The 27,785-nt window shown below is 38.9% G+C and overlaps 2 protein-coding genes across 2 annotated transcripts in view; both read right to left on the bottom strand.

The window, feature by feature from the left end:
• LOC131787495 (uncharacterized) overlaps nt 1-19,179 on the bottom strand; it is a 122,944-nt gene extending 103,765 nt beyond the window's left edge. The window contains exons 1-17 of the mRNA XM_066171922.1: nt 19,033-19,179; nt 18,412-18,945; nt 15,301-15,558; nt 13,783-14,421; nt 12,881-13,093; nt 11,764-12,104; nt 10,740-10,974; nt 10,065-10,280; nt 9,076-9,297; nt 7,160-7,705; nt 6,132-6,344; nt 4,978-5,387; nt 3,793-3,952; nt 2,486-3,028; nt 1,374-1,931; nt 908-1,227; nt 26-257 (exon numbers count right to left, since the gene is read on the bottom strand). Of these exons, the coding sequence (XP_066028019.1) occupies nt 26-257; nt 908-1,227; nt 1,374-1,931; nt 2,486-3,028; nt 3,793-3,952; nt 4,978-5,387; nt 6,132-6,344; nt 7,160-7,705; nt 9,076-9,297; nt 10,065-10,280; nt 10,740-10,974; nt 11,764-12,104; nt 12,881-13,093; nt 13,783-14,421; nt 15,301-15,558; nt 18,412-18,811 (5,506 nt within the window). The 5' untranslated portion in view covers nt 18,812-18,945; nt 19,033-19,179. The remainder of the gene's footprint in view (nt 1-25; nt 258-907; nt 1,228-1,373; nt 1,932-2,485; nt 3,029-3,792; nt 3,953-4,977; nt 5,388-6,131; nt 6,345-7,159; nt 7,706-9,075; nt 9,298-10,064; nt 10,281-10,739; nt 10,975-11,763; nt 12,105-12,880; nt 13,094-13,782; nt 14,422-15,300; nt 15,559-18,411; nt 18,946-19,032) is intronic.
• Nucleotides 19,180-21,342: 2,163 nt separating this feature from the next.
• On the bottom strand, nt 21,343-27,380 carry LOC131787499 (pre-mRNA-splicing factor SPF27). Its single transcript, XM_059104601.2, has 9 exons — nt 27,274-27,380; nt 26,814-26,906; nt 26,633-26,703; nt 25,275-25,376; nt 24,295-24,405; nt 23,963-24,005; nt 23,249-23,286; nt 23,014-23,121; nt 21,343-21,782 (listed from the first exon to the last, which is right to left on the bottom strand). Exons 1-8 carry the CDS (start codon nt 27,352-27,354, stop codon nt 23,031-23,033), a joined length of 630 nt encoding a protein of 209 aa, XP_058960584.1. The 5' UTR covers nt 27,355-27,380; the 3' UTR covers nt 21,343-21,782; nt 23,014-23,030.
• Nucleotides 27,381-27,785: the final 405 nt, after the last annotated feature.

A 27,785-nucleotide genomic window follows, 5' to 3' on the forward strand; every position in this document is an offset into this window, starting at 1 on the left:
AATTTATCATTTAATCTCCTGATACCTGTGCGAATCATCTCCATGATCATCCTGGCCAATTCAGTCGCCGAAGTTCCATCTTTTGGTTGTATGATGGTCTCTTTGTCAGGAGTTATAATTTCCAATTCTTTCGTATCGGCCTCTGTACCGATCGCCACCGGAATCACCGTTATCCCAGCATGCTCCAAGAGCTTGGCTGCTGTCCTGACGTCACCAACATTTGAGCCAGATTTCCTGTCCGTGATAACAACCAGGACCTGACAGAAAACAAAACAATAAAGTATCATTACGTGTTCCACAGGAACAATAAAGTAATGAGTCACTGACAAATCCATGCTATTTCCATCCTCTTCATGGTACAAAGAGTATTAAATTCACGTCTCTCGCACGGTGTATGATTTCTCAAACATAGGGTAGGAGAGGAAGATTATCGTGATTTAACAGAAAACATCAAGAACTTCCCTAACGATCACGGATCCCTTACAAAAAGACTATTACATTGAGTATAAGTAATTTTAAGTCTACGAAGTCATTCACGCGGGTGCAAACACATTTTATTTCTGAAGTTGAATCGGTAAGTCCCTTCAAATCTTAGCAGAGGCGAATCTGTTCCCCATTGCTGGCTTTCGACCAGATTTTGATCCCTACAACGACAACGAGTATTTCACGTTCCCTCCCCTTCCCCAAAACTCACGAGTGCCCTTTCACACTCCTAGGTGTGGTGATATGAGAGTTAAGTATCTACTCCAAGTCCACAAGCCAAAAGTCCTGTCCAGAGTCAGACCTGGAATTTTCGATACTGATTCCCGTAAGCCTACTGTACGGCCACCAAAATTACGCGCGTGTTCCCTTAAAATATAACAAGCCTGCAAGAATGGATACTGCTCTTAGTACCACTTGTTTCTACCTTACGAGCCTGCGGTCTTGCTGCATCAAAAAGTCTCCTTGCTTCTTCTAAGCTCTTGTCCAATGCCACTATCCCTGTCTCTCGAGTGACTGCATCAACTGTCCGCTTAAGAGCATCAAAATCAGATGGTTGGCTTTGGAAATCAAACCATTTTTTTGGTTTTTCGCCATAGGCCACGACTGCATAGTTAATCTTTGACATGCCGTACATATCAGCAAAGGCTGTGATGGTGTCTTTCATCAGTTTGAAGTTAGTTTCGGCATCCGTGGCTGTGGCGCTAATGGCGAAGGCTACGTCCAAGGTAGGTACATTTGGGATTTCTTTGAAGAGACATTTAACACAGATTATGAAAAACACGAAATTACTGCAATTCTGATGTAAGAAAATGCTCAATAGGAATTTACCAAATTGATTACACCCTTAAAAAGTTCGTTCTTTCCAAAACAATTGACCTCAGATACATTACCTTTGAAAGCCAGATTCATGACCTCAATACCCAATTCATCTGAGTCATCCGTGATCTTGGCCGGGATAACATGGCGTACATCTGTTGCTATATATTTAAGCTCGGTAATGTCGCTTTCGCTGCCCAACCCAATGGCAATGACTTTAATACCCTTCTCCAAAAGCTCTTTGGCAGCAGTTTGAGCAGCCTGATCATCTCCTGTCGATTTTTTGTCTGTGAAAACGACCAGGACTTTGTGTGCATTAGGACGAGTGCCTTCCGATTCAAACAGTTCTTCCCCCTCCTTGAGTCCTATATCCAAGCGTGATCCACCGGACTCAGGGGTGACCGTTGCAAGATGTCGTTTCAAATCATCTCCATTGGTAAAACTCTGATGAAATTCGAGGACAGTTTTTGTGTCGTTACCGAACACTTCGACCGCATATCTGATCCGGATGACGCTGTACTGGTCGATAATAGCATTGATGACAGAATTCATCTTTTCAAAGTTCTTACTGGCATCTGAAGAAGAGACACTCAGAGCGAAGCCAAGGTCCACCACAGGCACATACTTCATTTCTGATTAAAATTAAAACACAATAGAAAATTCATTTTGCAAGGTAAAACTAGAAAGGCTTCCTGCTATCTCAACCCCCCAGGAAACAGTCAAGTTCCTCAGGAAAGAGATAATTACAACATCCATCAATAGAAGAGGAGGGTGGGTACCCTATGCCCATATAGAGGAAGGCAGTGATCTCCTCTGCAGCGAGGTGGTGACCATGGCAACCCAGACAAAGCTCACCTCCAGGCACCTGTCAACACAACTCCAACAAATTGGTGTAGGGAATAATTATTAACCTAAATTGTGGGGTGGAAGGGGGGAGTGGGGTAGGTGGGGGGAAACAAAACAAGCAGAGTAGTAAGGCAAACCGAGCAAAAGCACGGGGCAATTCCACTGCAAACCTTTTTGAAGATCCCCCCCCCCCCACCCTTCCCCACATCTGATTGGAGAAACTGCCGCAGTAACTTGGTTTAACCCTTACCTTAAGGGATACATTGAGAAAAGTCTACCCCCGAAGATAGAGGGAGATTAACTTTAAACATCGCAAAACTTCCTTAGGCAAGTTGCTCACCTTTGATAGCTTCTCTCATGATCCTGTCACCAAGTTGTTTAGGACTCTCTTTGGGGTCCTCCTTAACACTGTTATCTTTCATGGGAGATAAAGGCCGTAATTCACTCCTATCTGACTCCTCACCCATGGCAACGGTTATAACCTTGACACGCATCTCATGTAACTCATCCGCAAGGGGTTGAATTTTGGCCCTGTCCCCTGTCGCTTTGCTATCGGTCAGAATCACCAACACATTGCGACGCTCCGGTATCTCACTGCTGAACATCACCTTTGCACTCTCAAGAGCGGCTGCTAAGTCCGCTCCGCCTCGACTCCGCTGTACCATTTCCACGAAGTTTTTTAGTTGCTCGTCGCTACTAAATATCTCTGTCAATTGGATTCGTGGCACCGCCTTACTGCCGTAGACAATAAGACCATATCTGATTTTTTGCTGTCCGTAAGAGTCGATGATTGAGTTGATTGTGTCGGTCATGCGGCCAAAGTAATTCTTAGAATTTTGTCCGTTTGCATTGATAGCAAACACCAAGTTCAGTGGTTCAATGCCTAGGCAGATTTAGACAAGCGACATTAATAAGTGTGTTTGTGGTCGTTGTTTAAACACTTATAGGCCTAGCCTACAAGTAGTCCCTCCTTTTCGGCGAAGTCCGTCGAGCGATTGAAAAAAAAATTAGCCGAAAAAAAAGTATTATCTTAGCGCATCGCACTCAACTCTCGGAGTGAGGTACCTCACTCCCAGAGTTCTGCGCGCACTGATTCTATTTTTTTTTCTCCCCCGACAGACTTTGCCAAAAATAAAAGGAGACTGCATGTAGTCTACACTAGGACACGTGATTTCGAAGATAACCTTAATTACTGGTCGAACAGGACACTTTGAAGTTCCATAAAAACTAACTCTTTCAAAATGAGGCTACAGGAAAACTACTTTTTTTTTTTGGAAAAATTAAAAAAAGCTTCACAGTTACACTTGTTTAAACAGAAGCATCTCAGAACTGCAATGGCTTTCAAAGAATGTCTAACCAGCAACAGACAAAAACTTTTCGGAAACCAGGAGTAAATCCAGTTTGAAGTGTACTCAGTAACAAAACCTTTAAAAACATCAGTAACTAAAGCCTTTTTCCTTTGTTTGGGCTCGATTTCTGGTTTATAATTCGTTTCTTTTTATTTTGGTATCTTTGTCTTCACTGTTACCGTAATTATGGTAGTAATATTCAGTTTCGATGCTGCTTTTGCTGTTGCGGTCGTTCAAAATTTCTGAGTGCCTATTGCGTTACAACTAATTAACTCTTTTAAACAAGATTCATCCATACCTTGACACAAATTCTTGGTTACTGTTCTCAAACTTCTTGCAAGCTGTCCAAATGATCCCATCTTAAGGACGTTTTCAGAATTCCCCATGGCAATAGTTTTCAGTTCACTTTCATCAGCCCCAGCTCCTACGCCAACAGCCAGAACTTGCACTCCTTTAGTCTGCAATGGAAATAACACTCCTATTCAGTGACTTAATCCCTCTACACCCCAATATCAGTATGTATATTCTCCATACTGTTCTCCATACATTCACTAAGGTGCTGACAAGGAGAATTTGTCTAACAATCAAGAGCTTCTTTAGTTGGTGATTATTTCCTCTGTTCTTGTGACCTTGATTTTTGATTCAGGGGTGATATAATATTTAAGGAGAAATTAGATGGTAGTTACCCTTAGAGGCTAAAGCATTCATACGGACTATCTCTTTATTGTTACCTAGTCTTAGCGCGAGCCAGTCGCAAGATAAACCAGGGTCTGATAAACCTGCGATCGACAGACTTTTGATCCCGTTGTGATTTTTCTACTGGTCGAGACGTTTTCAGAAGCTAATACTCTGGATGTGGAATTTATTTCAAGCTTATCAAATGTATTTTCTGCTTATCAAGAGGAAAGCAAGATCAAATGAAGAGTTGAGCGAAAGGAAATGAATCGAGTTGAGTTGAGAACCATCTTAACACAGCTACTTTGCGCGCTTGAATGACAAGACTCTCCACGCTTTAATCCTATGACTTCAATATCACACTTAACACCTTATGATGATATATTTAGTTTTGAAAAAGATAGCTGACAGCAGTCAAAACTGTCAAAAGAAGAATGAAAACTCTCGGTTAAGTTGAGAGAAAAAAAAAAGTAAGCCAGTTGCAAAAACCAAAGTAGTCACAACCGCTTATCAGAGCAAGAAAAATACCTTTAAGAGCCAATGAGGACTCAAAGTAAAAACAACCAAACTGACTAAAGCGCGGGAATACGTCCGATAATCAAGTCGTGATCGGTTTTGGTTTTGCATCTAATTGGTAGACCAGTAAAATTGCTTAGGGTCTAAACCAATCACAAAGCGAAGTGGAGGAAAACCAATGCAATCTGGGATTACTTTTGAAAATCAATTTAAATTGCTCTAATAGTGGCTTTTTTGTTTTGGTTTCCCTGTTCGAAATCACAAAGCTCTTTTAGCTACAAATTCACCGGACCTTTAGAGGAGCCAAAACTGTCGAGTAGGGAGCTGAATCATCGCTGGTTTTTCCATCTGTGAGTACAATCAGCAACTTCGGCACACCCTCTCTCGCTCCGCCTTCTTCAGTAAATAGTCTCTCGTTTGCCATTTTGATCGCTTTGTCTGTGCGTGTACGCCCAGGGTCGTAATTAATTTCCAAAATCTTCTCCTTCAGCGCCTGTGGGTTTTGCGAGGCAGAATTGGCAAAATCAAAGTCCAAGATAGCGTCTTGATTATAGTGAAGAAAGCCGAAGTGGGTGCCGTCTTTAGAAACGTGGAAATAGTCGATAAGCTTGGCAAGGGAGCGTTTAAGGGTCTCATAATTTTCCCAACCAACGCTTCGAGATGAATCCAAAACTACACCAATGTCCATCGCGTGAAAACAGGCTTAAAAGAAAGATGAAAGCACGGTAAGTTATTGTTTAAATATTCCCGTTGGACTCTCCACTAGATAAAGAGAAATAGAGAATAATAAATGACTGCTTGTTGATAAGACATTTATCTTCTCGTATGTAACTCAATATTTCCCGAGTGAGTGCAGCGAACGAGTGATAAATCGAGTTGATAGCAAGAAATGAAAAATTTCATATCTACAAGCAACCATGTATTGTTTTGTTTATGTACACTCCTTAGTTTTTTACTGATAAGAGAAATCGACTGTCTTAATGAGAGAAGCGTGAAAGGCGAGTGACATGTCAGCATCTGATTGGCGATGTTAAACACACGTAGGGTTGTCAGTTCACATGTTAAAACTGAATTGGAAAATGGAACACTTTCCCTTACTGGCATATTTCACTCACTGAGCGATCCCACAATACTGAAGGTTCACCATAAAACTAGGTCGCAGCAATACCCTGAGTTCGAGATGGCGGAAGGTTCAGGATACGGGTGACCGTGACAGACAAGGGAGTTCGAGAAACGAAAGGTTCATGATAACTGTGGTTCAAGGTGTTGGAGGATTCGCGATACGAGTGGAAAAGCTTTAGATATTAGGGGAGTTTGAGATATCAGGGGATTAAAGGTACGCGGGAGATATGGATGATTTGCACTTAAGGGTTAGAGGTGTAGAAGGATGGCACTAAACCATTACTAAAAATTACGAAAAAAAAAATCGAAGGTACTTGTGTTCACCTCCGCAAGGTTTCTTGTCTGCTACTTCCACATCCCTGCTCTCTCGACATGCTGTCGCCTTCAGAACACACTCATTGGCATAATCCCGACCATCGGTTCCACATACGGGATCTTCAATTTTGGCACATTTCTCATCACAAGCGCATTGGGTGCTGCCATCGGCATAAGAGACGCACTGGGCATAGTGCTCACATACCTTATTCTCGCACGGATCTACAGAAAGACACGGACAAGCGCAACGTCAGTGCAGTCAGATTTCACCACAGTGGTTTCTTGGTCAACACACCGTAAACTGCCGCTAAAAGGCCCTAGGCCTATACAACTTCGTAAGAGGTTTCAGGAGGGCTTATATCCGAGGAGGCTTATATCCGAGGGGGCTTATATTCAAGGAGCCTTATTAGCGGAATAGAAAAAGCGCTTCGAGTCGAGTTATGGCAATGCTGATCAAAATACGTTTTTAATTTCACTGGTTCTTAATTAGACTTCATTAAATATCGAATTCATTTCACGCATTTGGAACGGAATTAAAACTAACAACAAGAACAAAACTGGAACATAACAAAACGGAATTTCCGACTTTTCCCTTAAAGTTTGTCTTTGCTTTCCAATGATCAAAATTTTTATGTCTAATAAACCCTTTATCCTCCATGAGTGACCAAGAGAGATTTTCTCCTTACGATATCAACACAATATTAAGTATAGAAGTGAAGAGAATAAAGTAAAATATCAATTAGGGTATTATTAGTTGATTCAATACCAAATTATCCAAATTTACATCGTAAGAATTGTATGTCAGACAGTAAAGAGAATTACTAATGAGTTCTTGGGAGTTGAAGTGTTAACAGCAGAGTTCTAATTTCTTAAAGAGAGGAGGGGGGTGCTTATAATCGGATGTCTTTTTTAAGATTACGGGTAGATTGGCCCTTAGTCTGGGGGAGGCTTTTACGCGGCAGTTTTCGGTAACAAGATAGGGGAATTAACGGATAACGGAAAATTACCGAATTATACAAACTGTCATTAAAACTAACCTTTTATAATCACTTCATATACTTTTGGCACCAAAGCTGGCAGTTGTTTATTTTCGTCGAAATCAAAAATATATTCTTCTCCAGAAGCAAAGACCAACAGCTTCCTTTTCACGGGGTTTTTGCCAACAGCCACTGCTACTATCCTAACTCCTTGGTTTTTCAAAGGTGACGCAGCATTACGTAACGTTGCGTCTGCTTCATTCGTGCCCTCTCCTGTCAAAACAATCAATGCTTTAATCGCGTAAGATCTTATCAGCTTAGAATTTCCAAACAACTGGTTGTTTGCGCCCACTAAAGCACTTTGCACTCGTCCTCTTCGTGTTAAACGCAGCCTGTCGACCTTGTCTTTAAGGTTGTCTGTGTCGAAGTTTTGGAACTCGGCCAACAGTCGACCTGTGGAATAGTCAATGATGGCTACGTGCACACCAGGCGCAGAGGTACCATACGTGTCCAGGAACTGCTTAATGAAGCCCTTCTGTTTCTGAAATGTGTCCAAGGTAATGGAGCCTGCTCCTCCCAGAGCAAAGACAAGATCCACTGGTTGTTCTATATCAATAAAACGTAACAAATTTAGTTGATGAGAGAAATCGAACGCTGGTTTCGGGCTAACTAATGGCAAGAAGGTGGCCTAGTTTTCAGCGCAATGGAAGCCAAATTGAGAAGATGTAAGGGAATAGAGTCAAAGTGGTTACATAGAGGAAGAGTTTTTAAAATTTTGCAAAAGGGAGCGAGGGTTCGCTCATACCGCTGCTCTATTTTGCGTACCGGCGGGTCCGTATCGACGCGGTGAGAAGGACCGGCAAATGGAATGTCTAGCGCAAGACAACATTGATTCCACGTATATTCCTCGGATTCGCGTATTTCAACCTTTAAATCATCAGGTTTGTACGCTGCCAAGTTAAAAATGCGATAGACCTCCAAGGGCCATTTTTTTTAAAATTTCTTTTCATGTCGAACTAAGTGTGACTACTTAATCTCCAGTTTCCGAGAAAAGGTTTTATGACTTAATGAAACGGGAGCGACTTAATTACAAAACACATTATAAAAGTAAATTCTTCAGTCCACTTGAGTGTGAATAGCCAGATATAACATGTCGCCATAAATGACTCCAGTCATTGAAATGTAAAAATTTCGATCACGTAAATATCTCCTGATTCCAGTTGGACATGACGATCTTTGCTACATGTCTGCGTACAAAACTAGACTGTGCACAGAGAAAGATAAAGAGGAGAAGAGTCCTCAGGTGATAGTAAAAAAGAAGCCCGGCTGTAATATAATAATCTCACTTCAGAGGGGGATCCACGAGCACCTAACCCCACCCCCTTTTGCTACACCCCTGAAATTTATCGCCACCCCTCCCGTATGGTATGCTGATCCACTACAGAAAGGCGCCTAGAATTGAACAAGTTTCCTTGACAGAGTGGCGGTTTTCATTTATTCCCGAAGCTGGGGAGAGAGCGATTGTAAATGTGAAGTGTTTTTTTTCCAAAAAGGACTTTACGGCAGGCCAGCAAACTTCGCAGAAATGCGTGATCACACATCATCACGGTGAAATCACGACGATCAAATCCCGTTGTGAAACTTCCTCTATGTACTGAAACAAAACTCGGCTGCCAAAATATCAAACAGATTCCATGTCAATGTTACCGAGCGTCTGTTTAGTAATAGCTCACAGATGAGGTCAACATGTGGGGGCTGAGAGGAGATGTTACTAATGTTATTACCACATTTTGATGTCTATTGTCATCTATTACTGATCAGACCCAGGGCGACATGGAATCTACTTTTTTAATAATATAAAGAAGCAAAAAGCTGTTCACGGTGACATCACTTATGCATCTGTCCTTCAACTGATCATAATTAAGAAACATCAAAACACGTGCATAATTTAACTTGTTTTAAAGAACGCAACTTACGTATACACAGTCCACCATGCCGTACTCTGACCTCATGGTACCTCTCACAAGCAGCTGCAGTCAGCTGACAGATGTTATCGTACGACAGCCCGTCCGTGCCACACACTCGGTTCTTGGAATCACCGCAGGCATTTGGATCAGGACAGGTGCACGTGGCTATTCCAGATGGCGGCACCAAACAATACGAGTAATATTTACAATCCAGCTTATCACAACCTGGGTCTGAAAAACACACGACATGTGTTAAAAGGATCGTCGTCGTCAATTCTTGACCCGTATTTTTGGTTGTTGAAATTGGGAGGTTTCCTTTCAATTTTAATATTTGCTTTCATGACTGGGCATGACACCTATTCCCTCTTCTTTCACAGTTTTACCCTCCTATCTAGAGAAAAATAATCCAATTAAAGCTCTTTTCCGCATTAACCCTTACACATACGGTAGGCTTTCCTTTTCTGTAATACAAAAAAGGCTCAGAATGGCCACTTCGCCCGCAATGCATTCTGGTTAAGCGTGGTTTTTTTAATCTTCCCATGAATGACCAAGACAGAGTTCCTTTACAGTATTAATTCAATATCAAGCAAACAAGTGATGAAAAAAGAGAGAAATATTAATATGGAGATCAATTGATTCACAATCAAATTCTCCAAACTAGCATCATAAGAATTACATGGCAGATAGTAAGGAGAATGTGTAATAAGATCTTGGGAGTGAAAGGGTCAATAATGACTATAACAAACCACACGGATGACAAGAAGGAAACAACATCTAATTTTAGCTAAAGTATCCGTTTTAATGTTCTCCGTCCTTGGGCCATCTTTGGCCATTATTGGCCATTCTTGTCTATCCTTGGCCATCTTTGGCCCTGCTTGGCCTATTATTGCCTCTTACGTGTTTTTTAATCTTCCTAAATTAATATTTTTTTGTCTCCTTCCGGCTGGAGATAGTTTCAGCATTGCAAAAAAATTACTAAAAATAGGATATAAACTTACCAGTAGCACATCTTCCTGTATGTCTCGGCACAATCCACCTTTGTTCTTGACAAGCCACCAGTTGCAGGGCAACCAGGTTTTTGTAAGTCTGACCATCCGAGCCACAGACTGGGCGGTTGACATTACTAGGCACCAGGTTGCACTCACATTTTGCCACATCACCTTTGACACACTTTGAGTAGAAATGACAACGTTTCCAGCGACAATCGTCAAGATCTGGGAAAGACAATGTAATACGAGATTAAAACATGGCAAACTTGACATGTAGTGAAACTTTTGCTAAAAATTGCTCCTCTCTCCTACTCAATGAGAGAGAAACACTAAAACAAGACAACCAGTCAGATCTCCAATTTTGTGCTCTTTTTTTTTCTTTATGGTTTTTTTTTTTGGTGGTTAGATCAATAAAATATTGATACTGACCAAAGGCCTGTATTATAGAGGCAGTTCAACTTTATAGTTACTTGCTTTTTTAATTTAAGCTCATGTGGTGCACTAGTTTGATTTCCAAACTTCACAAGTGATCTCAAACAAATTACTAATCACTCAGTTCTATTATCATTAGAGAAATCTCCCTAAGGGGAGAGTTCCTTCAGCATACCACTTCACTAACCTTGCACTTTTCCTAAATAATTTCCCATCAAAATAAGACCTTTAAAACAATGATAGACGAGTTACCTTTTAATATCTTGTCCACAGTTGGTTGCAACATCACTCTCAGTCGATTCAGTGACCCTACTGTCAAAATGAAATCCTCCCCTGAAGCAATGGATTTTACATTATCAAGTCCATTATCTTCATCTCCAACAAGAAGCACTACTACTTTGATTCCTGCATCCTTTAATGCATTGGACATGTCTATGAGGCCTTGAGGATAAGTCACACGACTTCCATCAGTTATCAGCACAATAGCCTGAAAGTAAAAGAAATAATCAGTATAATAGCAAATTTTCTCACTCATCATTAGCCACGAGCCAAAGACCTGCAAATAACTGCCTTCAATCAATAGCCTCCCCAAGTGTTAAAATGCCCCAAGTGTAAGATCTAAGAGCTTGCTAATTATTTTTTGTATTTATTTTGTTCTTTTCTTTTTTTCATACCTCCTCGTTAGTGTCTTTTTTTAAAGATTTTTAGCATTTCTCTTTGTCAGTTACACACACCGCACATTATTTCAGAGTCCTCTTGTATTTAAAGCCAGTTCCTTTAACACATAATCAAATATAAGTCAATTAACCAATAGTCACACTTAGCACAATTCTCTGTTTTAGAGGTCCATTTTTTTGCGGTTATATATTAGGTGTTATAAATGTAAGCATTTTTTACATTTTTGCTTCATTTGTATTCATTGTTTGTTTACAGTTTGTTTATCTTAATCAGTCAAGTTAACTCTTTTTAATGTTTTTTGTTTCAACTTGCCACTACTGCTGCAGTCTTCTAAACAGTACTATAATGCTTTTTGCTGTTACCCCAAGCATTCCATGAAATTGAAACAAACTTCTAAGAAATTTCTGCATGTGGAATTGATTGACACACCTAAACCTGTTACAGGTAAATTATGTATTTGATTCCACTGAAAAATTGAAAATTTCTTTGATAGCATAGATGAAGGAAGCAGATTTTTTTAACAACTACTTGCTCTTACTAACAGCTATCCATTAAATTCAAGCACAAACTATACCAGTAAAACATGTAAATGCCATACCTTGGGGAACTGACTATATCTCAATCTGTTATCATACTCCACCCTATACAAGAGACCAGGAACAGAATCTCTCATTGCCTCATCCAGTGTTGTCTTTTTGTCAATGCTCTGCAGTGCATTGATATATGCAGGTAAGGTAACATAGTTGTAAAATGTTACAAAATCCATCTTTGCTGTGCCACTTAGATCAAACTTCAAAAATCCATGAGCTATTCCTTGTTCAGGGATGCGGAATCTGTTTCCAAGTTCCTTGTAGAATTCTTTGATTTTCAGGACATACTTGGGCTCATTCATTGTTGCAGTATCAATGCCAAACATGAGGTGAACAGGCTGTTTTACTCCTAAAAGCAAATCAGTCTAATATCAAAGACCATTTTTATACATGCAACATGAGCCCTGCTCCCAAATGTGGCTTCATAGCTCAGTTGGTACACATGGGAAACACCCAACTAGTCTTCAGGAGGAACAGGTTTAAATCCCAAATTTTTTTCTTTTTCAGGCTTCTTTTCTGCAATTGTTCAAATTGCCTTTCAGCTGTGGTAAACATTGCTTTGTTTGGAAATCCATTTTAACCTTTACACCCCTAAAACTGACTCCCATCTAAATTCTTCTTACCATATCACCCTTCAATCAAGCATTAGGGTCATAAGAATTGAGGAAATGATCATCAACTAATGAAACTCTTGATTATTAAACAATTCTCCTTGCCAGCACCATTGTAAATGTATGGAGAACAGTATTGAAAATATGCATACTGATGTTAGGATGTAAAGGGTTAATGAAAAAATGCATGAGGAAACACCATGTCTGGGACAGGGTTAGGATTTTTTTTGTGGTATATTCTCCTCTAACAGATTGTCTTAGCAAGGGAATCCTACAATTTATCCCTCCTGTTTGACCCCTGACCTCTGAACTCTCACTTTAGACATCTCACCTCTAAACCCTCAAACTTCACCAAAGTCTATCCCCTTGCCCAAACCAATCCCTTTCCCTAACCAATGCTAAATGACACTGGAATGAAGGTCGTATGAGAAAACGCAAGAGGTTTCTTTTAATTTTAATCAAACCCAAATCGAACCAAAGAGTGAAGAGAACGTAATTCTAATGAGATACATACCACATGCTGTCATGGTTTTCACTTTAATCGTTTTTCTCTTGGTGCAAGATTCCCTTTGAAGTTCACATTCATTCTCGTAAGTCTTTCCATCACTTCCACACACCGGTGAATTCCCTTTGGAGCAGTTCGAAGGACATTCACACACATGGCTATAACCATCTATGGATCGGCGGCAAATAGAGTAGAATTCGCATACAATAGACTGGCAGGGATCTAAGAAAAGGAAACATTGAATTAGTTAGTGCATAATAGTGATGTTTCAGCAACATCAAATAGGAAATGGGATAATCGAGAAAAGTGAGTGCAATTATAAGATTTTCATTGGGTCAATAGTATAACGTTATAACAAAGAACTATGTAAAGCTGAAAATACAGCGTTTAAAAATATTTATTGCAAGATCTTTCCTGAGAGTGATTTTTTTCCTGGGTATGGTCTTTCATGTTTCGCAATATTACATCCTCTGATTCCAAGTTAAAAATTCGAAACATTTAATATATTTGATCAATCAAACCTAAATCCCAACAAACTGATTCGAGGATAGAATGAAGCCTCTTAAGAAAAAAATAATAAAACCGCAAAACACGACATTGGCAAAACACACTGCCATCATGTATGATTTTTAGAGCTCCCAGTCTCTCTCGGGTTTCATCGGAAAAACTGGACTGGAACATCAGTGAAACAAGGATTTGTCCGGAGTAAAGAAGGGTAGGTACATAACCAAGTGCTACCCTGAGCTACACGAAAAAAAAAAACAGTTTTCAATGGAAATCGATGTTTTTTAAAAACATAAAAAACCGCATTAAATTGAAAAAAAAAAGTTTAACCACTTCCAAAAGCTTCGGTGACGTTACAAACTATATAATTTTAATTCAGGGTATATTAATGGAAGATATCGGCTTACTTTCTTCTTGCTTGCAGACAGTCTGCTCAAGTAACATTTCTCCATTAGGTCTACATCGTCCGCACCATCCTCCGCACTTAGCAGACACCATTGTACCATCCTTAGATTTTTTGTACTCATGCATTTCTATTCCTGGTGGGAAACCAAGCGCCTGCCACTCAGTAGACGACTTCAAGCGCAGGCCTGTACGAGTAAGGTCAATTTTAAAGTGTCCCCTTCTGCAGTTACCACCAAAATGCATTGAGAAACAGTCACCAGCTGTTCCGTACGCGATTCTCCTGCCGAAAGGATCCGACTTAGCAAACGTATAATCGTCGGGGATGATCGCCATTCTCGTGAGATCCACACGAACTTTGCGGAACTTCGTCAATCCGGCTTCGGTGTAATTCATAGCTCCAGGTTTTCCTGAACATCGATACCTTGCGGAGTAAGGTCTGTGAGGCAGCCTTTTGGCGTAAATATAGGCGTAATTGTTCTGAACTCCGGCTGGCAACGTGACAAATTCCTTGGGGGTACTAGTATTCATACCGTGACAATAGACTTTCATTGGCGTGTTACACTTTGAACGTACATATATGAGGTATTCACCATCTGTGGCGGCGACACCGGCGTTTTTCAACCCAAGACAACTCGTGGCACCTGCAAAGTTCAAAGGCGAATAACAACTACTCCATAAATAGTTTTCTTGCAATGGTAGAACCTCGCTAACTCAAACTCCTGAGGGAAACAGAAAATGGTTCGAATTAGCGACGGTTCGAGTTAGCTAGCAAATGACAGAAAAATGTGTCAAGGGAAATAGGATCTTGTTAAAGTTACCAGGGGCTCGAGTTATGGGAGTTCTAGTTAGAGGGCTTCCACTGAAGTCATTTTTGACTATACCACACCCAAGAAAATTCCTCTGGCCTTGAAATTCTGCGAGTAAAGAAGGAAGCCTACAACTTATTTGTATATCGTCCTAATATCACATCTGAGAATTTCGAAGCTAGCGGTAGAAAAAGGTCGATGTTGATGCCTACACTGTTTCATGGTCCCTTTAAGATGAAAATAAGTCGGCAACAGCTGTAGAGATTCATTCCCGGGTTCTTCCAATTAGTATTAAGAGATTATAATCTCTTACTGCTACGTATGGAGAGTGAAAACCTGGGAAGAAATCACTCTTTAATGTGATTGTGGGACTTAATAACCAAGATGAAACTACTTCCATTTCATTGAGCTAATCCTGGGCTAAGGAATGATATAAAGATTTAGCCAGCCTTAAACGGGGGCTCGAATTGCTTAAAATTCTGATGCCCTTTGGTGTGATAAAATTTCCCTGAAGTTGCATTGTCCGACGTCGTTTCTTCCAGCTTCTCGCTTACGCGAAATGCAATTTTCATACAGATGTAAACCGTCAAGTCACGGCGTGTTTTTCCCGAGGTTGATCAGCTTTTCCTTAGGTAAGGGGCTCCGCTAACGCGCTTCAAAGGGAAGAGCTCCTGCATCACGAGCTTCGCACCATGTACCAGCTCTCATACTTACCACACTTCCCGTAACGAAGGCGCGTGATATCCCTCTGATACTGACAGCTAGCCGCTCTCATGAGGCAAGGGTTGTTGTACGTCTTACTATCAGTTCCACAAACTGGATCATACTGTCTGGCACAGTATATCCTGCACAGACACTGAGAACGCCCGTTGGAATCTTCTTCACACACTCCGCCATATCGACAGTTACTCTCGTTGCATGGTTCTATCCCTTGTTGGAAAGCTAACAATTTGCCGTTGTCGAAAGAATCATCTGAGAATAAGAAAATTGTACATCATGCATCAGAAAAACTACCCCGGCCACCCCTGCCATGTTGCATCTGGCTTGTATAACTCGATATAATCTCTCTTGACCGTTCGAAAAGACGCGAATCATACCATAAACTGTCACTAATAACCACGCCCATTAAACCTAAAACATTCTTGGGCTGCCCTACTCGGGCTTTCCCTTAGTGAAATTTTATAACGTAACTTCCCCATTAGATTTATCATGATGTTTCAAAGAATATTGAAAAACTAAAAAATGAAAACGTATATTTAGATCAAAACTGCCATGGCTCGTTACGAGGGACTTAATTTTTGTTTAGTCTGGTTATCAGCTTTCTTGGACTTAACTACCCCTCCTCACCGTCCTTAAACTCACGTACATCCCCTCAGGTAGTAATGTAAGGCTCGGCAGTTATGTGTACACGCAGCAACTGATTACCAATCACCTCTCCTTAATAAAAAAATGTTACCACCACAGCTTATCGGGGCATGATAAGCTGCAGTCTCTCATTATCAACTATTTGCGCGCACGCAACGCTTGGTTCAGTCCATGCAAAAATTTGCCTTGGATAAAGCTATGATTTCTAATAACAAACTAATTACTGTTTATGTAAGATTTCAATCGCAAACTGCTCAGTCATTTTTGAGCTTCCGTGCTCGCGCCTGAAAAGTGTACGTTTGGTTCAAAGGCGACTTTACGATAAACCATGAGAGGGGTCTCTTACTTAACAGTGATTTACATTTCGCACATAGAACATAGACATAGGCAGGTCAAGGAAATAATAATAAGAAACATTCGATATTGTTCAGCCTGGTTTCGAAAAGAAACCCTTCGTTTCAATGGAATGATTTTCTCTTTTGCCGAAACTGAGTTCACTCCGCCGCTGAGTTTAGTTTAAAAAAGTAGGAGCTAAGAGGATTACGTATTTGCGCGCAAGTTTTCCTTTTTTGAAACACGATTGATACTTACCACCACCGGAGGAATTAAAACATTCATGTTAACACGACTTATCGTCGGAAGGACAAAAAATAAACAAAGATAATTTTAAGATATTGTTATAGAAGAGGTGAAATGAGATTAGGAATATCTTTTTGCGTGTGGATAGCACGGCGGCATTTCAGAAGATTAACAAAATTTAACACTAACTGTGTTTTATATACCACCCCCGTAAGGCTTAAAGTCTGTTTTAGTCTCAAAAGCGCTTGATCAGGTCTGATCTCTAATGACAAGTTAAAACGCTGCAATTACGGAGGACTTTGAATCAAAAAGAATATATAATCCTGGCATGCAACCCTTAGACTGTTCTCCCTGACTAGAATCTTCGCTGAGAAAACGTGCGAAAAAAGGCAATCTGAAGTTTTCTGTATCACGCAAATGAGGATCCTGTGTTCAAGATATGATCTGTGCGCCAACTAGCGCACGTCAAAATTTCGATTTTAGAAAGAAATTTTATTATATTTTTCTGCATCACAAAGTTTGAAACGATGGCTTCAAAATGGCTTTTCAATATTTAATTTGACATAAATAAAAAACAAACCGTGATCCTAATCTGACCCACCCATTTCCTAAGCCTCTTATCCCATAAACACACGTCTTTGGTCTCGTTCCCAGATCGCATTGTAACCTGGTCACAAAGCGGGAAAAGGGGGGGGGGAAACTTCATACGCGCTTCACCTCTGCTAAGAATTTTTTTTAATGTAAACAAGATAGGAAAGACAGCACGTTTCCCGTTCCACGCTTATTTTTATCCTCTTTGCATGAAATTTATAGCCTGAGGCAAAAAAAAAAACAAAAAAAATTGAGACCTGTAAGTAGCTGAACACTTCACGTTCATCGGCAATCTGTAAAAGTGTACTGAGTCTGTTCAAGCAATACAGAAATTATTACGTTTCCTTACGACAAAAATTTTGAAACCTTTCAAAAAGGATGCAATCAGCGAGAAGCTTTTAGAATGCAAATAATGTGTACCTGATCAAATGAATAATTCATAGCGTGATGCAATATCAATTGTACCTTCACTTCCGGCGAGATTTCCTGATATTCTCGAATGTCCGTATCTCAATTTTCCCAATGTTTAAAGAAAAGGTCATCTTTCACATTGATGCATATGTAGTTACATATTTATTTTGTCGTTAATTCTGTATTTCGTTTCTGCTTCCAAAGGCACGTTGCATTACTATACAGTAACTGCGACAGTTAATTAATCACTCATTATTTGACATTATTTGAAGAAAAAAGTGTAATATTTTGTTATTATATTTCAAATGGTGGAAGTCACAAGATTTGACCGTTGCAGCCCTAAAATTTCCAATTTTCTTAACAACCAAGAAGCCACTGTAATTTCTGATCAAATCTTCAATCCCTTAACCGCTGCCATTCTCATATGCCAAGTTTCTCAGTTTCCGTTTTAAAAGAACTCTATCAACGACTATAGACTGAACGACTCATTCAAAGTTATCCATAATTTGCGGATTGGGTGCAGTCGCCCTTTATAGACAGTCCCTGACCTCTTTCGCTGAATCGTGTAAGGATCGATTACTCACAGAGTACATAAACATGCGTCTCCAGATTAAAACTTTTTGGTTTTTTCGTGCGACCTTTTTGGCAATGTTTAAAAAAATCGTAACCAGACAAAATTTTAAAAAACTATCATTTTTGAAACAAAGTTCGAACGTGGATGAGTAAGGAATAAGGAATGGCAAATTTTGAATGCAATGGAATAAAATTGGGCGAAGGTTATCTCTCACATTCGATATTACATAAGTCAACAGCGCATAGCCGTGTTATTTTAGTGAAATCGCATACCAATGCGCGAGTTATTCTATTACTATTCCGTACCTGGGAGTGCTCTGAGGACTTCATCTATCATATTCATCGTGACAGGCAAAGAAGCAACTGCGGTCAAAAATCCGCTGGAGTGTCGTTTAGCAACCCAGAGTCTCACGTCTTCCAGTTTGTGTCGGTGATCACAAGATGACGCTCTTTCGATGGCATTTATATCGGAAACGCTACCTAAATGCGCGTCCCTGCGAAATACATTTCGCACGTAAACTCGAGCTGTTATGTGGTTATTTTTCTCAAGAAACAGTCTCGTTATTTCTCCAGTAAATGCTACATAGCCCTTTCCAGTAAATTTTGGTAGCTGACAGGTTCTTGATGTAAAATCACCGTTTGCGGCAAAACAGACCGTCCTTAAAGTACAGAATACTGCGAGAATTCTTAGAAAAATCCACTCCATTGTAGTTCTGTGCTTTTTGTCCTAGTTCTTACAGCATTTCTGCCTAATCCGCTTGGTAGTTCATGCAAACACAAGCACGACAAACTTGTACGGTTCGCTGTAATTCCAGCAGTGTCGGATCTGTTACAGACACGCTACAAAAATAATTGAAAACAATAATATGAATGTGGCTAATTAGGGCTGGTTGCAAACAATGGAGGAACTACTGAAAGACCACAAACCTTTTGTGAGGGAAAACTGATTGTGTAAACGATGATCCCGCAACGAAGACAAGCTTAGAAAAGCTTAAAAAAGTTGTCCTGTCGCGATGCAAATGGTACAGTTGAAAAATTTAAAGAAGTTGTAAACCTTGAAATATTTCGATTCTTCTACCACGCGTGGCTGTAGGAGAATATTCCCAGAAGAAGGCCTTTGTGATCGGATAAAACCGGCTCAAGGCAGTTTGCAAGAAAGCTAGACTTTGTGGGAATAATTACTGAAAGAGTCGGTGGGATTTTAATGAAATATTATCTGTTTTCACAGCTTGATCTGTCAAATATCGCTGCGATAAAAGGTAGCGAAAGATCAGTAAACTATTGCCAAATAGTATTTCCTTTACCCGATGAAACCCAGGTATACAAACAGGATATTTTTAGAATATAAGGAGCTTTTAAACGTTACATGAGAGCAAAGGCTTTTAAAATTTAGATATTGGATAGAAAAGGATTCAGCTAATTTTTATTAATCGTTTGAGCCTTGTCAGTGGTTTGAATGGATCCATGATTATTTGGATCAACTTCAAAAAGAGCTGAATGTTCCTGAATTTCTTAAAGGAAAAGCATTTTGTCCATCAAAGACTCGTCAACTTAAAAAAAAAAATACGATTACAGTAAAAAAAACTCGCAACTCCAAGAAAACCAAACATGAACCATCGTTTACGATTTTATCGTTGGCAAGAATCCCGGAAGGGTGATGTAAGACTATATCGCTCTTGAAATTGCATTTAACGAAACGATCAAGGCAGTTGATTTTCATAACAAACGTGATTTTTATTTATTTAGATGTCTCAAGAGATGTGTTCCTCTCAGACATAAATTGGCTATTTTTTCTGTAGTCTCCTTCAGGTTCAATGCCGTTTTGTAATTGATGTCACGAAAACCTTGTTGCGTGACATTCCAGAGGGATTTGAAGTATTGCTCCGTGTTCGTACCGTAAGGGTATTTTATCTGAATTCCTCGTGGAAACCGCGAAAATCTTATGAAAATCTACCCACAATCCCGGCCATAAATTTGAAAGCAGAACTTTCTGAAAATTTTTCTGTCGTTGATAACCTTTACGCGGTAGCAAAATAACCAATTAAGAAAATTAATACTCCCTAGCCAAAATACCGAAGGTTTATACTGAGAGAAATCATCAGAAAGCACCTTCTGATGTGTCACTTGGCTTATGTTTTGAATGACTACAAATTTTTAATACTTGTTCGTTTGTTTTACATCACACAAGGAGTTCCCATTATAAATCAGGCAATATGATACTGATTCAAGTACTTTGTTGTCATAAACCTCACACTCAGAAATTAAGATCACAACCTGGTTTCAATCCAATTTGGAATTGCTCCGCTCCTTTAACGGTTTCCAATTCTGCTCAACGTTTAAATTTATTGCTAAAGAATTTACGTTTATTTTTACCAAACGTACTGAAAAGAACTTGTAGGATTTTGTAGCAAATTGCACTGAGATCAGACGAAACGTCGTTGTCAAATCAGGGTAACACGAACGAATGCCAAACGGTTCTCCATTAGCATTAAAAGCCCATGTGTTGAAAAAGTATCCAATCATGACAAGACTTGAGCCAATTTTAAGAATTGACATATCTTCCCACGCGCAACACGTTCCCAAAACCTTAGCAGAACTTTCCATGACCTTCAAAGGAAATTAAGGGCGCTTATCAATCACGCGAGGGTACCACCAGCTTTGAGAAAGACGACACTTCCTTATTAGCGAGGGTTTAAAAATAAATTGCGTGTCATTGCGCTTCTCGATTAACCGTTCTGTAGCCAAAAACCAAAGAAATCACGTCAGCCATTCAAAACAGAGGTATATTTCACAAGGAGCCTATGAAAACTGAAAAACGGTTCACGTGAACGGCATAAGGAGCAGGTAGCCGCTTGATCGAATAGCGTTTCTCTCCCTTTCACGCAATAGTTGAGCGTCCATTTGCTTTAACCCTTTGACTCCCAAGATCTCATTAGTAATTCTCCTTACTGTCTGCCAAACAGTTCGTGTGGTGTTAGTTTGGCATTGGATCAACTTATAATCCCCTAACTGATATTTTTCTTTATTCTCAACACTTATCTACTTGACATTGTATTGATATTGTAAGGAGAAACTCATGAGAGTTAAAGGGTTAAAAGTTTTTAGATCATAGGTTTTTTTAACTTCACTGTGATTACAGTGGGATCACAGTGGGGTGTTGCTGAGATAAAGTTGAACACACCCAAACCAGAAAAATTTTATTATTCTCGTCACAAAGCAAGTAAATCAAGCTTAAAATAAATTTATTCACCAAAAGAAACCAGAAAAAAGAAATCAGAAGGAAAGGAATGGAAAAAGAAAACAGTGAACAGAGGGACTGGTTTGTACATTAAACGTTTGTTTACTTTTGTTTTGCTACAATAAATTAATGCACCTCTAGAGTAAACAACAACAGGAAATCACGCCTACGGTTGACAACTAGCAGTAACAAATATAACAAAGACAAACATTTGCTGTATGTTGTGAGTATAAAATTCATGCTTGAAAAAACAAACTTGCGCATCACTCTAACTCGATGAGCCATAGATATTAAAGTACGTGACAACAATTGTGTAGAAGCGTGTCATTTTTCCTTCTTCTGTCTTGTTTATTGGAATAACTGGATGCAACTTGACAAATTCCTTAACTGATTCCATCACTTCACTGAGCTTTGAACTGAGTATCTGCCTGGTCGGCTCCTGTGTAAAGTAAAATTGAAAACAAGGGGGAGAGGTAAGTTTCTGAAGAAACTGTGGTGCTGTGTTGGTGGGGGAGATTTGAAACGTCAGCTTCAAATCTCTTCACGGTGGCCAATTTTCACTATTAACTCAGTTGATGAAACGAAATCTTCCCCTCAACAACATAACTCAAGAGAGTCCCACTATAAGGAGTACAAATTGATGATTGATATGAGTTTTTACTTTGAAAGAAGGTGTAAAATTTCTGCAATGCTTTTTTTTTTTTTTTTTTGTGGGATTAAGGACAACCTACAAAATTTCCATACACCCAACCCCCCCCCAAAAAAAAAAATTTTTGTGCTACAAAATAGGTTCCTTTCTCCAAGCCAAGCCCTATCTGTTGACTGGAAAAATGACTCAGGCATATATTTAAATGTGTGTATGATGTACTCATTGTTTCTGTGAGGAGATGAATCATCACATTTTCCTGTGCTCAAGTCAATAGGTCTCATATATGTTTACCTAATTTCACCCCAGGCCTCCCTTTTAAAGTGCAAATTAATGAACTGCAATTAGAAAGTACTTCTAAAACACTGAATTCAAGAGAAAACCACAAGAAAACAATAAAGGAGCAAAGATTCATGAAAATTTTTGAGGAAATGAGGCAAGGAACATACACTTAACCCTTTAACTCCCAGATTACATTTGTAACTCTCCTTACTGTCAACTATAAAATTCTTATGATGTTAATTCAGAGAATTTAGTATTGGATCAACTAATCATCCCCAATGTGATCTTTTTCTTTATTCTCATCACTTATCTGGTTGATATTGTATTGATATTGTAAGGAGAAATTTTACCTTGGTCACTTATGAGAGTTAAAGGGTTAATGAAATAAATGAAGTATCATGAGAACTCTGATTTGCCAAAAACCTATTTTTTACTGCTATAGTTATTTTTTGAAAGAAATAAATCGTACTTTCAACTATTTATACTATTTCTACAAACTTTTCTTGTGTTCTCCCAAGATCCAGTGTGGGTCATCATGCCAATAAACCAATAGAAAATTTGATCAGTTGTTTAAAAATGCAAATTTAGTTAGCATTACAACAACTGAATTGCATGCAGATTTTTACTGATATAAGTTTGTCACTAAACTCAATTTCTGTAGCTCTCTCACTCTCTCAAGTTGGGTCCAGTCTTCCCAGCAACTGTATATTACCTAATTTGTAACAAACAATCTAGTACTTACGTTCTTTCCTAATGTTGTTAACTTTCCTGTTTGAGTCTTTCAAGTTCTGCTTCAAGTTCAGCACAAGCTCTTTCTATTTCATAATTCTTTGTTACCAGCCCTACCCAACTGAAAAGGGACAACATATTCAAACAATTCTATATACATCATGGAGCTAACAAATCAACCAACTGTAAGAAAAAAAAAAAGGTATTGATATTGTTGTAAAAATAAAAAAGAAAAAATTGAAGCAAACCTTTGCTCCAAATGTTGAAGTTGTTCTCCTGCTTTGGTCTATCACAAAAAAATACAGAAACAAAAATTTAAATAATCAAGCTAGTTATCTTCCTGTCTTTTTCCACAGACAAGTGATGGGGTGTATTGAAAAAAGCCTTAGCTGAAGGATGATTGACTGATAGATTCTCCTTTCAAGTTGCCTGGTATTTCATTGTATAATACAAGGCGAATTAGAAGTTGTGCTAAAATTCACATGACCCTAACTCTTAGAAGTGATTAACATGTAACTTCTCTCCATAATATCCATACATTATCCAGCAAACAGGTAGTGAGAATTCTCAAACTCATCAGGTACAAGATATTACCATGATCAAACACCAAATTCTCATAACCAATTTACAAGGAAATGTATAGTAGCTAGAGGGGAGAATCAACAATCAGAGGGTTTAGGTTTAATGAAAACACACCCCTTACATCAAACACATTGAAAATGCATTTCACATGAATGCATTACTATTTACAGTCAGTTATTTGCACTTCAAAAGATGAGCTCTTGATAAATCAAAGGAAGAAAAAATGCACTGCATCAAATGATGGTTCCTTTACTAAACTCTGCATCTAAATCATCATCCACTACAAGCAGAATAGTTTAAGCCATACTTAATGTAATACTACATGTAATAGAATTATCTTGAAAGTCATTAACAGTGGATAGAGCTGTCTAAGAGGTTACCTGCTCTGTTTTACGCTGCCAATTGACCTCTTGAATTTCTTTTCTATGACAAAAGAAGAACCAAATCTTGTTGTTTAGAACAGTTTGAAAAAGATGATGACATTAAAGATTGGACATTGCATGAGTGACCAAGAAAAAAATTAATTCTTACAACATCGATACAATAACATGCAGACAAGTGATGAGAATACAGAAAAATATCAATTTGGAGAAGTTTAGTTGATTGACTACCAGATTCTCTTAACTGACTTTAAAAGAATAGTAAGGAAGATCGTAAGGAGAATTCCTAATGAGGTCTGGGAGTAAAAGGCTCGAAATATTTTTCCATTTACTTAATATCCGTGAGTTTCTTCTGCTGTTGAGCCAGTATTCTTGTAAGAGTTTCATTGTGAATTCTCCAAGAAGCACTGCCATATTTTGACAACAGCTCCAGATTCTCAATCCTTAAAACGAAAGAAAGATACCATGAAAATGTAAGAATTAAATACATTATTAAAAGAAATCCTCAAAAATAAAGAAGCTACTCCCACTGAAAATGATCTACTGTAACAAAGATACATTTCATTGATACTGATAAACTTCATATAATTTGGAAAACTAAAGGACTTTTATGAAATTAAATTATCAGTTTACAATCCATTTGCATCTTAAACATTCAACCCCAAAGAGTGACTAGCATCTAACTTCTCCTTAAAATTTCACTCCTGAATCAAACATTAAACTAAGACTGACTGATTGTAAAACAAATTCTCCTGAAATTAGGAGATCCTCGCAGCTAAGAACACTACTGAAACGAGTAGTTGTAAATAGGACCTGAAAAAAATTTCAGGCCCATAAGGGATTTGAACCCATGACCTCTGCGATACCGGTGCAGCGCTCTACCAATTGAGCTAACAAGCCAACTGGGAGCTGGTCAATTTCAGGTCCTATTTACAACTACTCGTTTCAGTAGTGTTCTTAGCTGCGAGGATCTCCTAATTTCATCTTTCCACCACAGTGCAAATATGTGAATTTTCATGTATCTAAAATCTTCATACAAATTCTCCTGTTCAACAACTTCAGAAATGTAAAGAGAACAGTATGGAGAATATCCATACTAATGTTAGGGTGTTAAGGGTTTAGTTATACCAAATGATTTTCATACTTGATAACTCTCGCAGAAAAAATAAGAAATCCAATAAGTAGCCATAATCACCATACTCTATACAATATTTCATGGTACACAGCACCAAGAATGACAACCAGAGATAAATGTAACGCACAGAAGACAATGAAAAAGTCATACAGTACTGCAACAATATGGTAATATTACCTTTCAGCTTGATGCTCAAGTTGAGCCATGGAATTTTCCACAGCTTCTGTCCAAGATGTAATATCATGTTTCTGGTTGGCAGTTGGCTGGGGTAGTTCATATCTAAAAATACAACATAGCATGAGGGTCACCTAACCATCATTAACATTCACACAATCCACATACAACGTAGAATGTTGAGAGAAGACACAACGGTATTTGTAAATAATGAGCCAAGGCAGTGATTGACAAAGTCCTGGAGTGTTTAACCAACAACACGAGTTAGTTCATAAAATAACTGTGGGTTTATCCAAAAACAAATGTTAGGTTTCTGATCAGTGATAGCTCATGTAGGTTTACAGTCAAGTCGCCCAAGAGTCATCTTGCCTGAAGTCATGTCGCCCAAAACCTGAGTCATGTTGCCTGAAATTTTAGTTATGTCACCTGAAAAAAAAGTCAAGTCACCTAAAGAAACAAATACCAAAAACATCAGAATTTCAGACTGTAAATAGGCAATAAAGTTGAGAAATTTTAATCACTAAAGAACTCGTTGTTTCCAAAAACACCATGAAGATTCTAAAAGTGCTATTCCTTCCTTTTAACGAAGGGAAATGTTGTTAGTTTCTAACAACAAAATGAAGCATTGTTCATTTGGTATATAATCATTTCTTACTCAAGGATGTTTCATAAGCTTGAGAAACTTTATCCTGGTTTCTAAAAATACCATGAAGGGAAGTGTTATTTGTTTATACAACAACATATACAACAACAAATGCATGGATGCAGTGTAACATACAAGTAAAGTTCTGTTGTGTCTATTTGTGACTTTCTTAACAATAACAGATGAAAAAACCTGGTAAATGAATGTTGGTTGTCTTGTTTGACAGGTCGGTAAAAGGTCAGCCCTTCATTTTGTTGTTAGACACAAACAATGCTTCCCTTTTTTGTTAGAAACGAACAATGCTTTTAGAATCGTTGCTCAAACATATTTCAATTCCGACCACATGATCAATTTCTGTGTAGTCAAGGTCTTCTTGTTAGAGACCAAGAAAGAGTTTCTCAAGCTTACAAAATGTCAATGAGTAAGAAATGAGTACAAACCAACCAACAACACTTCCCTTTGTTGTTAGAAAGGAACAACACTTTTAGAATCGTTACTCAAACATACATTGAAATTCTGATATTTTTAGTATTTGTTTCTTTGGGTGATTTGACTCTTTCTTTTGGGTGACAAAACTAAAAATTTCAGGCAACCTGACTCAGGTTTTGGGTGACATGACTTCGGGCAAGATGACTCTCGGGTAACATGTCTGGTTACCGTCATGTAATACCTCAATTATTTCATTGAAATGTATATATCATTCATTTAAGATAAACACCTTTTCATGCTTAATAAGTCCATTGGTTGTCTTTTGCTTATTCTTTCAAATTCTTTCTTCAAGATTGGCGTCTGTAAATATTACAGGAGTTACATAAATTAGTTTTGGTTGATTGTTGAGTGACAAAACTTAAAGGACAAACTATTTCATCGTGAAATGACATTCACCACGCATCTCCTACCTCAAAAGCCTCATAGTCTGGAGTAGCTAGGAAATCTAAGTAATTCTTTGTTGGTCTGTAACGTCTTGTTTCTTCTTCAACCAGCTGATTTACCTGATTGCGACGGAAGAGCAAAGGGGGTAGATCGTGTTTGACTAGTAGTAACAACTTCACGTATTGCCACTGATTGCTAGCTAAAGTAATCACTGACCAAACACATTTTTGGGCACTCGTCTTCGAAACAAAGCAATAGCAAATTGAATGGAGCTCCACTTGAACCAGCATTGTGTGGTGAGTCACCTTAGACCTAAACTTTACTTAAACCGGGAGGAAGAACCCATCGCTGATGGACATGCTACGCGCATCTAATTCTTTGAGACTTTAATGGCAGAATAACTATAAGCCTAAAAGTTGTCACATCTCCCCTAAAACTGTGGATAGATAAACATAAATCCATTTCAGGTCTAGTTAAATAACTTACCATTTCTCTAACCCCCGGATCATCGTATCCTTGATCATAGTAAGGTAAGGCGTCCGGCGCGACTTCATGAATGGCCGCCATGATGGTTCAATACCCACAATGCACCACTTCGAATACCCAGAATGCATGATTTCGGACACACTATTCATATTGAATATTAAAGCTCTCAACAGATTGCAAACCCTGTCCTCCGTAGGTGTGCTGTCATCCGCTTTCATAGGTTACCCTTTATCGGTTGGCTAAGACGTTTCCGGACGCTATCGTTCGATTTTGGACACCAAGCCCGATTTCGGATGTTATCGTCCCTTTCCAGACGCTCCCGTCTCATTCTGAAACCATCATCCGATTTCACACGCCTTCGTCCGTTTTCGGATGCTATTCTCCATTTTCTGGACGCTTTAGTTCAATTTCACACGCTTTTGTCTAGTTTCAGACGCCATCTACCGATTTCGGACGCTTTCATTCGTTTCCGGATTTCGTCTGTTTACAACGGTTCAGGCGTTTCCATGCGA

The sequence above is a fragment of the Pocillopora verrucosa genome, chromosome 9 (assembly GCF_036669915.1).
Source record: "Pocillopora verrucosa isolate sample1 chromosome 9, ASM3666991v2, whole genome shotgun sequence".
Taxonomy (NCBI): Eukaryota; Metazoa; Cnidaria; class Anthozoa; order Scleractinia; family Pocilloporidae; genus Pocillopora; species Pocillopora verrucosa.

Bases quoted from the DNA above. Each gene is read 5' to 3' on its own strand.
- LOC131787499 (XM_059104601.2), bottom strand. From the start codon at position 27,354: ATGGCGGCCATTCATGAAGTCGCGCCGGACGCCTTACCTTACTATGAT. The intron at 26,704-26,813 runs GTAGGAGATGCG...TAATATTTACAG, and splicing joins CAGACTATGAGGCTTTTGAG to ACGCCAATCTTGAAGAAAGA. The intron at 25,377-26,632 runs GTGTTTATCTTA...TTGTATTTTTAG, and splicing joins GACTTATTAAGCATGAAAAG to ATATGAACTACCCCAGCCAA.